The sequence below is a fragment of the Ziziphus jujuba genome, chromosome 6 (genome assembly GCF_031755915.1).
Source record: "Ziziphus jujuba cultivar Dongzao chromosome 6, ASM3175591v1".
Lineage (NCBI taxonomy): Eukaryota > Viridiplantae > Streptophyta > Magnoliopsida > Rosales > Rhamnaceae > Ziziphus > Ziziphus jujuba.
Window position 1 is genome coordinate 6,911,373 of NC_083384.1, and position 11,598 is coordinate 6,922,970.

At 34.0% G+C, this 11,598-nt stretch overlaps 3 protein-coding genes and 1 pseudogene across 3 annotated transcripts; all 4 read left to right on the forward strand.

The window, feature by feature from the left end:
- The first annotated feature begins 63 nt into the window (after positions 1 to 63).
- Positions 64 to 3,332, forward strand: LOC107431203 (uncharacterized). The gene is made up of 2 exons (XM_016042082.4): positions 64 to 758; positions 2,573 to 3,332. Exons 1-2 carry the CDS (start codon positions 628 to 630, stop codon positions 3,054 to 3,056), a joined length of 615 nt encoding a protein of 204 aa, XP_015897568.3. The 5' UTR covers positions 64 to 627; the 3' UTR covers positions 3,057 to 3,332.
- Positions 3,333 to 4,185: 853 nt separating this feature from the next.
- LOC107431201 (uncharacterized) lies at positions 4,186 to 6,406 on the forward strand. Its single transcript, XM_016042081.4, has 2 exons — positions 4,186 to 4,383; positions 5,612 to 6,406. Exons 1-2 carry the CDS (start codon positions 4,253 to 4,255, stop codon positions 6,156 to 6,158), a joined length of 678 nt encoding a protein of 225 aa, XP_015897567.3. The 5' UTR covers positions 4,186 to 4,252; the 3' UTR covers positions 6,159 to 6,406.
- A 309-nt stretch (positions 6,407 to 6,715) lies between these two features.
- LOC125418251 (protein WHAT'S THIS FACTOR 1 homolog, chloroplastic-like) lies at positions 6,716 to 8,450 on the forward strand (annotated as a pseudogene).
- A 398-nt stretch (positions 8,451 to 8,848) lies between these two features.
- LOC107431174 (uncharacterized) lies at positions 8,849 to 11,385 on the forward strand. The gene is made up of 2 exons (XM_048464086.2): positions 8,849 to 9,273; positions 10,645 to 11,385. The coding sequence occupies exons 1-2, from the start codon at positions 9,143 to 9,145 to the stop codon at positions 11,123 to 11,125; spliced, it is 612 nt and encodes a 203-aa protein (XP_048320043.2). The 5' UTR covers positions 8,849 to 9,142; the 3' UTR covers positions 11,126 to 11,385.
- Positions 11,386 to 11,598: the final 213 nt, after the last annotated feature.

The following is an 11,598-nucleotide window of genomic DNA, read 5'->3' on the forward strand; positions in this document are numbered from 1 at the left end:
TATAATAATTTTCATTACTCAAATCATAGATGAAAATGCTGCTTATTAAAAAGTATGTGATAGGTGTATGAAAATAATAATGGATTTATAAAAGATAACCTGAACAAAACCAAAATAAGTGGGAGTTTATTTAGTGTTAATTTAATTAGAGTATGAAACATGGTAGGGGAAATTCAAATATTTTTTAATTGGTCACATGGAAAATGGGTGCAAGGAGCATTTAGAAGCAGCGAACCTAACGAGCTCATCTAACTAATTCCGGAAGTTTCTACGTGTAAATGCAACAAACGGCCTTGATCAATCCCATGGGAAAATCCAACGGTCACCATGACGCCTGTGATTGGTGACGCTAGCCCCAAAAAACACAAAAAAAAAAAAAAAAAAAAAAAAAAAAGAAGGGGGAAAAACAAACCTGACCGGTCACCGCTTGGAAATTTCTGGCGGCACCAAAATACAAAGCCTGGGGCTGGGCTAAAGAATGGGGAATAACTTTGTCTCCTCAACTTGCCAGGAACGTAAACCGCGAAGGTTATTTGATTAGGAAAAAAAAAAAAAATAAATAAAAAAGCGTTCAGGGACCAAAATACAAACACCTTCAACTCACGCAGAGAGAGAAAGAGCGAGAAAATGGTGCTGTGGGAGATCACGTTGGGAACTGCGTATTTTTTGGGGTTGAAGCGAACTTACAGACTCGCTCTCAGGATTCAGCGACGCCTCATTAGCCCTAAGCATTCCAGGGTCCGTCAATTTGTCCACGGGTATTTCTTTATTCTTTTTTTTTTTTTTTTTTTTTTTCATGTTCTTTGCTTGCTTTCTTGATGGAATTGATTTGTGCATATCATTTGCAGCTATTGAATGATCATTAGATTCAAATTGTGTATGTGATTTGGTTTTTTTTTTTTTTTTATCGCTTTTTTATAGAGTTTCTTGAGGAATATATATGCATTGTGGTTCTGATAATATTGCATATGATTTGATCTCTATGCTCATGAACAATTAGTATCAATTGGTATAAACATTTTTCATGTATTTCTTAATTCTTGGTTGCTTTTTTATGGATTTTTCTCCGGCAACACTGACCGTAGACTTTTTTTTTTTAATTTTTTTTTTGTTTTTTTTGTTTTTGGGGGTGTAGAAAATAAGTTTTGTAATGTTAGATTTAAGAACGAGTCTGCGAAAATTGCGCCATAGTCTAGTCTTGGGTCTTAGATGGGTGTCTCGGGTGCTGAAAGGATGATCTGAGAATGGGTTGGATTTTAGGATCAATTATCAATCAAAAAGATTAAACTAAACGAATAAAACCCCAAAAAAAAAAAAAAATGCAGGAAAAGAAAGTGGGATGTGGCGGGGATATAGTTTTGACCAATAAATGTTGAAGTATTTTGGAAAATTTTTTGGATTCATATTATTTTTTCTTGATCCTTAAAAGCTCTTAAGAAGGCATTATATAATTTACATTTCCAATTGAAGTTTCCATAATATATTTTAAGTACAATGATGAATTCACTGCTGTCCACAGTACTCTCTTCATGATCAAGTAATGAATATGCTCATTTATGGAAAATATGAGTTGACATTTAAAAAATAAAAGCTTCCCTTCTGGTGGATTAGATCTGCGATGCATTCTCCTAAAGGTTCATATATCAAGGAATTCCTTATTTGTCTTATTATAATGCCCTGCATGCCATAGTTTTTGGCCTTTTCGTTCATTTGCTATCAGTACCTAATCTAGAATTTATATTTTCTTACATGAATGACAAGGCGTCTTTTAGGCCATGTAGTTGATCAAGGATAGTTGTGACACCATGTTTTGGTTGAAGGGGCGTTCATACTTTTAGGGGCTGTTCTCATTCTTTTAAGTCATGAAAATCTAAGGCAAAACCTTTGTTGTTAGTTTAATAAAGTTGATAAATTTATTCCTTGATCACTCTAGGGTGTTTAGGCTTGAACATATAATGACTTTTTTAGGGATTTTATGGATATATAATAACAAAACAGCTTCAATCTTACAACATTTCTTTAGTCTGAATTGTATAACCATATTTGTACTCTTGTTTCCTCTACAAACATGTAGCTCTTCCATTGTTTCAGAAAGTTCCTTATCGTAACTGTACTTGTCGATGGTCCTAGTGTTGGGACTCCCCAGAAATTGTATTTTTTATAGACCATTCTCACTCGGCTCAAGTTCAAGTAGATTTGTTTTGGACATCTTTTCTTATATTCATTTCTGAAATGTATGGTGTATATGACCGTTTCTGTATTGGTTGAAGTGTACGGATAGAAGATTATTAATAGCTCCATTTTTTTTATTTTTTTATTTTTGGTACAACGTCACTGTATGTCAAACAAATTTATTTAAAGTTCCAAGACCAACAAGGCAGTTTGCTGTGTGATATGAGAATGATGACTGATGAGCTTTTCTCTATTAGTATTAACCAAGTTTCCTTTTTTAATTGCTTTAATGGTTATTGCATTAGCTGACTCTTGATAGTTATTCCTTTTAGTTTGTGACTGTAACCACATTTGATTTCTGTTTTCTATGTTTCCTTGTTTTTCCCTTTCCTATTCAAAGACGAACACGTGCTGTTTTTGATGTAGCCCTCAAGGTTCACCGTAATATACAGGAGAGAGACATAGAAGTTGGTCGGAATCTCGGGAACTGGATTCTACGCTGGCTTGATCGGATGAAACCTTCAGCTCAGATACGGGTTCATCCCCCTGGAAAACCACCCAATGCTAGCTCAAGCATAAGCAGGACAAAGCAGGCAACCAACAATTCCTCCCAACTGAAAAGAAATGGAAGCATCCACACATCTAGAAATCGGGAATCTGATAGGCATCTATTTACCAGCTCGAAGAGTTTGTGGAATAGTAAGCCCTTTCCTACCATTTCAATGATGACGAGACCACCAAAGCCTGCTGCTGGTACAATGACTCAGTATAGGCACTTGTTCACCAGTGGTCCTGAAACTGTAAGAACATTGAACCACCCCGGAGGTGGGTTCAGAGGAGTTGTCATTCGGAATGATATTAGGCAGTGGATGCTGCAAAACTGAAGAAGTGAAAGATAGATGGATCTGTACTTGCTGCTTTCTAATGGAGCCGAAGCATGAATTTTGGTTGTATTTTTTAAGCATGTTGCTGACATTTTTATTTTTATTTTTACTTTTTTTCACACAGATATTTATCTGTCTTTGTTCCTTAATTGACCTAGGAGTTGTTCCTGGGCATCCTCAAAAGGAAGGTTCTTTTTGTATATTTCTTTGGACAACTTTCTGGAGTAAGTTTTTGACGTTTCGAAATACAAGTGTGTGTATGTATATATATATATATATATATATATGTGTTTTTTTTTTTTTTCCCGATCATTTACTTCATATTTATTTGTTATATTTATTTTATTATTTTCACGAATTTATAAAATTATAGTTCATATATAAATATGAACTTATTTTGGGATTATAATGATTGATAGAAAAGTAAAAGAAAATTAATGACAAGTCATTTTTGTCCGTTTTAATTTGTACATAAAATGTGATTTAACAATGTAGCAGAACTAAAAACAAGTATTAAAAATCTCAAGGTACAAATAATAATAATAAATATTATTATAATAAATAGTAATTGATTAATTCCAAAAACGATAACTAAAGATAAGAGAAAAACAATTTGTTAAAATATGAAAATTTCTTAAAAAGTAATTAATAACAATTTTCATATTGAAAAATTAAATTAATTTTTTAATCTTAATTTGATTAATTGGTTTATACTTAACTCCGTTTACTTTTTCAAAGTTCATTTATTTATAATTATGTTATATTAATCTTTTCAACCGATAAATGAATAACACTTAATTACTTGATAAACATTTTAAAAGCCTCTTATACCGCTAGCATTATCCTTTAATTTAATAGTATTCTTTAAGTATGACAATGTTATTTAAAAAAAAAAAAAAAGAGTATGAAAATGTTATTGATACTTGTAATTGATATTTTCAGGCATGATAGACAAGAAAAATAGGTGCGCAGAGAAACTTTCTGGTGCATTTAGAAGCATCCTAACGAATTACAACAAACAGTCGTGATCAATCCAATGGGAAAATCGAACGGTCTAGACGACGCCTGTAATCTCCAAAAGCTTTTGCCTCGTTTACTTGTGAAGAACGTAAACAAACTTTTAGTGACCAAAATACAAACACCTCACAGTGTGTGTGTGTGTGTGTGAGAGAGAGAGAGAGAGAGAGAGAGAGAGAATGGTGCTGTGGGAGATCGCGCTGGTCACTGCGTATTTCTTGGGGCTGAGACAAACCCACAGACTTTCTCTCACTCTTGTGCCACGCATCACAAGCCCTAAGTATCCCGGTGGCCGTCGATTTCTTCAAGGGTAATCTTTTTTTTTTTTTTTCTTTTTTTTTTCCTTCTATTAATTGCTTTGCTTTCTTGAGCGTATTGATTTTGGGATATTGTTGTTTGAAGCTATTGAATGTATGTGATTGCTAATTGTTTCGTATGGCTTTTCTTTCTTTAGATATAAATGCATTGTGATCGTGAATGATAATATTGCATATGATTCAACACACATATTCATCAAGAACCAATTTGCATTACCAGTTGAAATTTCTATACTATATTTAAAATGGTAGAATGATAAATATACTAAAATCCACAGTACTATCTCCATGATCAAGTGTTGAATAAGCTGTTAAAGCGTCCTTTCTGGTGGATTAGATCTGCAATGCATTCGCCTCTAGTTTCATATACCAATGAAATTTCCTTATGTGTCTGATTACAATGCTCTGCATCGCATAGTTTTTGGCCTTTTTTATTCATTTGTAATCACTACCTAATCTAGAATCTATATTTGCTCAAACGGATGACAAAGTTTCCTTTAGGCCATGGTAGTAAATGAGCCCTTCAATGCAATATTTAAAGTTTTCACAGAACTCGAAGTTCTATTGTGGTTGGTCCTTGTGGGGGTATAGTTAGTCAGAGTTAGTTGTTGTGACTCAATGTTTTGGTGGAAAGAAAGAAGGCAAAAGTTTTTTTGTTAGTTAAATAGAGTTGATAAATTCATTCCTAAATCACTCTCTTGAATTGTACGTATTTGTTTAGGCTCAATCATGTAATGACTTTTTTAAGGATTGTGAGTATATATAATTACTCAACATTTTCAATCTTACAGCAACCCATTAAGTCAGAGTTATTCGTTTATATTTATATTATTGTTCCTCTACAAACAAAATGCAAGCTTTTTCGTTGTTTGAGAAATTTATTCATGGTAACTGAACTTGTCAATGACCCGACTGCCGGGACACCACAAAAACTGTCCTTCTAGAGAGCCTTCTCACTTTCTCGGCTTAAGTACATTTATTTTGGACATCTTTTTCTTTTGTCCTCAAAGTGTTTTTATGTCTATGGCAGTTTCTGTATTGGTTGAAGTTGTTTGGATAAGTGCATATCAAAATGTATTTAAAATTCCAATACCTATAAGTTAGTTTGTTGTGTGATATGAGAATGATGCTCTGTGAGCTTTCCTTTGTTAGTATTAGCCAATTGTTTCTTGCTTTTGTAGTTATTGCATTAGTCTGACTCCTAAGAGTTATTCCTTTTAGTTTTCTGACCGGGGTTGCATATTCAAGAATAAAGAGTAAGATTTTTCCCTTTCCTAATCAAAGACGAGGACGTGAATTCAATGTAGCGTTCAAGGTTCAGCGGAACATACTACAGGAGAAAGCCAAAGAAGTTGGTTGGAGTTCTGGGAACTGGATTCCAAGTTGGATGAAACCTTCATATCAGATCCGGGTTCATCCTCCTGCACTACCACCAAGTGCTGGCTCAAGCATGAGCTGGACAAATCAGGAAACCAGTATTTCCTTCAAACTGGAAACTCATTCGAGCACCCAGACATTCAGAAATCTGGTATGTGATGGGCATCTATTTACCAGGTTGAAGAGTTTGTGGAATAATAGACCCTATCCTGGCATTTCAATGACAATGAGACTACCAAAGCCTACTGCTGGTACAATGACCCAGTCTAAGAACTTGTTCATCAATAGACCTGAAGCTGTAAGAACATTGAACTATAACAGAGGTGGGCTTGACGGAGGAGTCATTCGGAAGGATATTAGGCAGTGGATTGCAGCGAAAATGAACCAGTGAAAGAAATATGTTCTACTTGCTGTTTTGGATTCCAAGAATGATTTTTTTTTTTTTTTTTTTTTTTGGTCGATGTCGAAAGATGAGTGTTAAATGTATTTGTTTTAGCATGTTGCTAATATTCTGGCTTCAGTTAAGGATTTTTTCTATTTTTGGTTTCTTATCCAAATAGTCTTTGTATATATACTTTCTAACAACTTTCTGGAGTAAGTTTTTAACGTTTTTTAGTAGAAAGATGAATATTTGCTTCATATGTTTTGTTCTATTTATTTTCTCATTTTATTAGAAAATTATCAAGTAGTTTATATGTAAATATATGTATAAACTTATTTTTGGATTGTGATGATGATGATGATGATGATGATAATAATAATAGTAGAGCAAAACAATATAACGGAAATTACTTATAGTTTCCTATAGAGTCGAAGAATGAATGTTGGTTATATTTTTTAAGCATGTTGCCCGACATTCTGACATCTGGTTTTCTTTTTCTTTTCTTTTTTTTTCCTTCCCCCCCCCCCCCCCCCCCCCCCCCCCCCCCCTCTTATTTTTTTCCTCACACAGATAAATTGGCTGTCTTTGTATATTTATTTGAACAACTTTCCAGAGTAAGCTTTTGACCTTTTTTAATACAAGGATAAATATTTACTTCATATGTTTTGTTGTATTAGTTATATTTTTTTACATTCGATATGAATCGGTATCCCAGTTAACTAGTTCTGTCTGAATGCTGGTTAGCATTACCCATTTTGAGTTAACGTTGTCTTCTAACATTTTTGTGAAAAGAAACTGGCACAGAGAACAATCGCCATGACCACCAGTAAAAGGGTACATGATAGGAGCAAGATGAAGAGCGCTCATGATCTTGAAATTGTAACAGAGAAGTGGAAGATGGCCTCCAAAGTAGTCTTCTTGATGGAGATTCTGAAGAAAGAGACAGAAATGATAATTCCAGTCAGGCCTCTAATTTCATTAGGAAATCACCTTAACCGTTCGAGTTGCATAAGGATCGTAGTGTGGTTTTATGGTGTGGGATGATAAAGCTAACTGAGGACCTGTTGGAAGAAAAGCAGAGGATTCTTGAGGAAAACCAGGATAATGCTGCTGAATATGTTACCGGGTTTCTAATGATATCTGTTGATAAATTGCTTCTTTTGGATAAGATTGCCCATTTTAGGTGAGATTTTGGCCTGCCGGTTGATTTTCAGACTAGCTGGCTTCACAAGTATCCCCAACACTTTAAAGGTGGTGAAAAATGAGGATGGGAATGAGTATTTGAAACTTGTTAATTGGAAACCTGCTTGGGCTATAACAGAGTTAAAGACGAAGGCAATGGGGATGATAAATGGGTCCCCTGCTCATACCTCAGGATTGCTTTCACTTCCTTTTCCTTTGAAGTTCCCTCCCAATTACAGCAACGTATATAGATATGGAGGAAAAATCGAGCACTTCCAGAAAAGATGTTATTGATCTCCTTATGCAGATGCCAGAGACAAAGGAGGACCGAAAGCTGGCTCACTAGAATTTGACAAGAGGGCAGTAGCTGTAATGCATGAGCTGTTTAGCTTTATTATTGAGAAGAGATTGGTTACTGACCATCTCATTCACTTTCGAAGGGAACTTGTGATGCCCAAAAGTTTATGAGACTTCTCCTGAAGCATATGGGTATTTTTTTTTTTTTATTTGTTTCGGAGAGGGGGAAGAGAGCTTAGTCCCTTCTTGACAGAAGTGTATGAAGGTTTGGAGCTGATAGAGAAATGCCCTTTGGATCTATGGAAGGAAAAAAGTTCAGAGCCTTATAGGTTACAGGGGAAAGAAGAAGAAGATTGAGAGTTTCAGTAACACGTCAGACATGGAAGATAATGGTTTGCTCGAGAGTGATGATTCTGAGAATGACAGCATTTCTTTGCAACTTGACAAAAGAGGAAGATTCAGGTTTGTTTGGAGGATGGTTTACCTATAGACAATGTGGAAATAGAGATTGAAGAGTTTTTCCAATGCATACAAGGATGTCTAAACATCTCAAGGCTATAAATCTTATAGTATACTAATTGATATGTGATTAACCCCCAAATGCATCCCTATGAGCTGCTTTAGCCTCGTAGTATAATGTGTTCAGACTCCATTTATTTGGTAGTAAAATATTTGCACTAAGAAGAGATTTTTAAGCCATATGCAAAGGCTTACAAAAATAAAAAAATAAACCATGTTATAGGACTGAAAAAAAGTGCCAGAATCTTACGGACAAAGGATGGTTCGTTTTTGAACAACTCTATCACAAAGATTAAGAAAATAAATAAATAAATAAATAAATACCAACTAATACCAAAAATTAATGAAAGGTAAAGAAAAATCATATTGTTAAAACTATAAAACATTTTTTCTATGAAAAAATAATTATTAATGAGTTTCATGTTGAAAAATTAAATTTCATTATTGTAATTTGATTGGCTTATGCTAAACCATATATTAATATTGTAATTATGTTTATTCTTTCACAGATTTATTATACATAATTAAATTATAATTAATATATTAATTAGTAAAATGATAACATCTTATCTAAAAGTCTTGATAAAATTGTTGTAGAATTAGGTTTTGATTAATGGTATGGTTAAGAGTAGGCAATGTTAATTGATATTTGTAATTTACAGGATGCACATGGAAAATGATGGGTGCGAAGAGAAACTTCGTTGGTGCATTTAGAAGCATCCTAAGGTAATCGCTGAAGGTTCAAACATGTAAGTGCAACAAACGGTCATTATCAATTCGATGGGAAAGTCCAACGGTCATGATGACGACTGTGATCGCTAGCGACCCGGTCAACGCTTGGAAATTCCTAGCGGCTTTAAGATCCAAAACTTGATTAAAAAAACGAAATGGCTTGCCTCGTTTACTTGGGCAGAACGTAAACAGCTTTCAGAGACCAAAACACAAACACCTTCAACGCACAAAGACACACAGATAGAGATAGAGAGAGAGAGAGAATGGTGCTGTGGGAGATCGCGTTGGCGACTTCGTATTTCTTGGGCCTGAAACGAACTCACAGACTCTCGCTCAGGCTTCAGCGGCGCCTCATCAGTCCTAAGTATCCCAAGACCCGTCAATTTGTCCAAAGGTATCCTTCTTTTTTTATTTGTGTATGTTATTTGTTTTATTGTTTCGTATCATATCGGTTTTCTTTCTTCAGGAATATTAAATGCATTGTGGTTGTGTGATTTCTTTACTCATCAATAACCAGTTTTTTTTTTTTTTTTTTGGGGATTTATTGTCGTGGATAGAAAAATTGAATTACCAATTAAGAATGGGATTTATTTTTATGCATTTCTTCTTGGGCCTTTAGAAGCGCCTAAATGGATTTGTGAAAGACTGATAAATTCATTATGAATCCACAGTACTCTGTTCATGATCAAGTAATGAATATGCTGCATAATTTTTGGCAAATGAGTTTAACATTAAAAATAAAATTAAAAAAAAAAAAAAGTTAAAAAAAAAAAGCTTTCTTTCTGGTGGATGAGATCTTCAACGCATTAGCCTAAACTTTCATATACCAAGGAAATTTCCTTATTTCTCTTATTATAATGCTCTGCATGGCATATTTTTTGGCCTTTTTCATCCATTTATTTGTAAAATCACTACCTAATCTAGAATTTATATTTGGTTAAATGAATGACAAAGTTTACTTTAGGCCATGGCAGTGAATGAGCCCGGCAAAGCAATTAAATGTTCACAGAACTCGAAATAGTTCTACTTGTGTTGGTCCTTCTGGGGGTATAGTTAATCCGGGCATGCTTTGGTCGATGGGCTGTTCATCCTTGCAGGCGCTATTTTTTTTTTTTGATCCATTAACAACTTAGGCACAAGTTTTGTTGGTAGTAAAATAAAGTTGATAACTTCATTCCTAAATCACTCTTGAATGTATTTAGGCTCAATCATCTAAAGACTTTTTTTAGGGATTTTGTGGATATAAAATTACATAATAGTTTCAAGCTTACAGCATTTTTTAAGTGGGAATTGTTTCTTTAAATTCGTATTATTGTTTTTCTCTACAGACATAATATAAGCTCTTTCATTTTTTTGAGAAAGTTCCTTATGGTAACTGAACTTGTCAATGACCCGAGTCTGGGACTCCACTAACATGTTTTCTATATACCATTCTCACTTCTCAGATTAAGTTTTTATTTTAAACATCTTTTCTTTTATTCTGCAAATATTTTTACATCTATGGCCGTGTCTGTATTGTTTGGAAGTGTTTGGATAAGTGCATATGAAATGTACTTAAAATTCCAATACCTTTTGCTGTGTGATATGAGAACGATGATCTGCGAGCTTTCCTTTATTTGTATTAGCCAATTTGTTTTTCTTGCTTTTACAGTTAATGTATTTGTTTGACTCTTAGTAGTTATTCCTATTAGTTTGCTGAGTGCTGTAACCACAACTAATTTCGTTCTTTTCCGTGCTTTCTTGTTTTTCCCTTTCCTATTCAAAGTCGAACACGCACTGTATTTGATGCAGTAGTCAAGATTCAGCGGAACATACAGGAGAAAGACAAAGAAGTTCGTCAAAATTTTGGGAACTGGATTCTACAATGGATGAAATCGTCAGATCAGATACAGGTTCATCCCCTTGCAATGCCATCACCCAGTGCTAGCTCAAGCATGAGTTGGACAAAGCAGCAGGCAACCAAAATTTCCTCCCAACTGAAAACTCATGGGAGCATCCACACATTAAGAAATCGTTTATCTGATAGGCTTCAATCTACCAGGTTGAAGAGTTTGTGGAATAATAAACCCTTTCATGGCATTGCAATGATGATGAGACTACCAACGCCCGCTGCTGTTAAAATGACCCAGTATAGGAACTTGTTCATCAATGGACCTGAAGCTGTAAGAAGATTGAACTATACCAGAGGTGGGTTTGAGGGTGGAGTCATTCGGAGGGATATTGGGCAGTGGATGCTGCAAAACTGATCAAGTGAAAGAATGATGTTCTTCTACTCGTTGTTTTCTATGGAGTCGAAGAATGAATGTTGGGTATATTTTTATACATGTTGATGACATATCTGACTTCTGTTAGTTATGTTTTTCTGACACAGATTCTTTTTTATTTTTTATTTTTATTTTTTATTTTTTAAACTTATCCAAATTGTCTTTTTAGGTATCTTCGAATAACTTGACTTTCTGTAGTAAGCTTTTAGTATATTTTGCTCGAATGATGGATGTTTGCTGCATATGTTTTGTTCCATTTCTTCTTCTTATACTTTTTAACAAGAATTTATCAAATAGTTTATATGTAAATATATAAGTAGTTTCAAATAAAGTCCATTTTATTTTATTAAACTAAAATTTATTTTTGATAATTATTGAATTATATCAAAGATTAAAATTTAAAATTTAAAAAATGATCATGTATTAATATAGTAATATATTAAAATCTTATAAGA

Coding starts and splice junctions, on each gene's coding strand:
- LOC107431174 (XM_048464086.2), top strand. CDS start 9,143: ATGGTGCTGTGGGAGATCGCGTTGGCGACTTCGTATTTCTTGGGCCTG. Junction 9,274..10,644: donor ACCCGTCAATTTGTCCAAAG/GTATCCTTCTTT, acceptor TCCTATTCAAAG/TCGAACACGCACTGTATTTG.
- LOC107431203 (XM_016042082.4), top strand. CDS start 628: ATGGTGCTGTGGGAGATCACGTTGGGAACTGCGTATTTTTTGGGGTTG. Junction 759..2,572: donor GTCCGTCAATTTGTCCACGG/GTATTTCTTTAT, acceptor TCCTATTCAAAG/ACGAACACGTGCTGTTTTTG.
- LOC107431201 (XM_016042081.4), top strand. CDS start 4,253: ATGGTGCTGTGGGAGATCGCGCTGGTCACTGCGTATTTCTTGGGGCTG. Junction 4,384..5,611: donor GGCCGTCGATTTCTTCAAGG/GTAATCTTTTTT, acceptor TATTCCTTTTAG/TTTTCTGACCGGGGTTGCAT.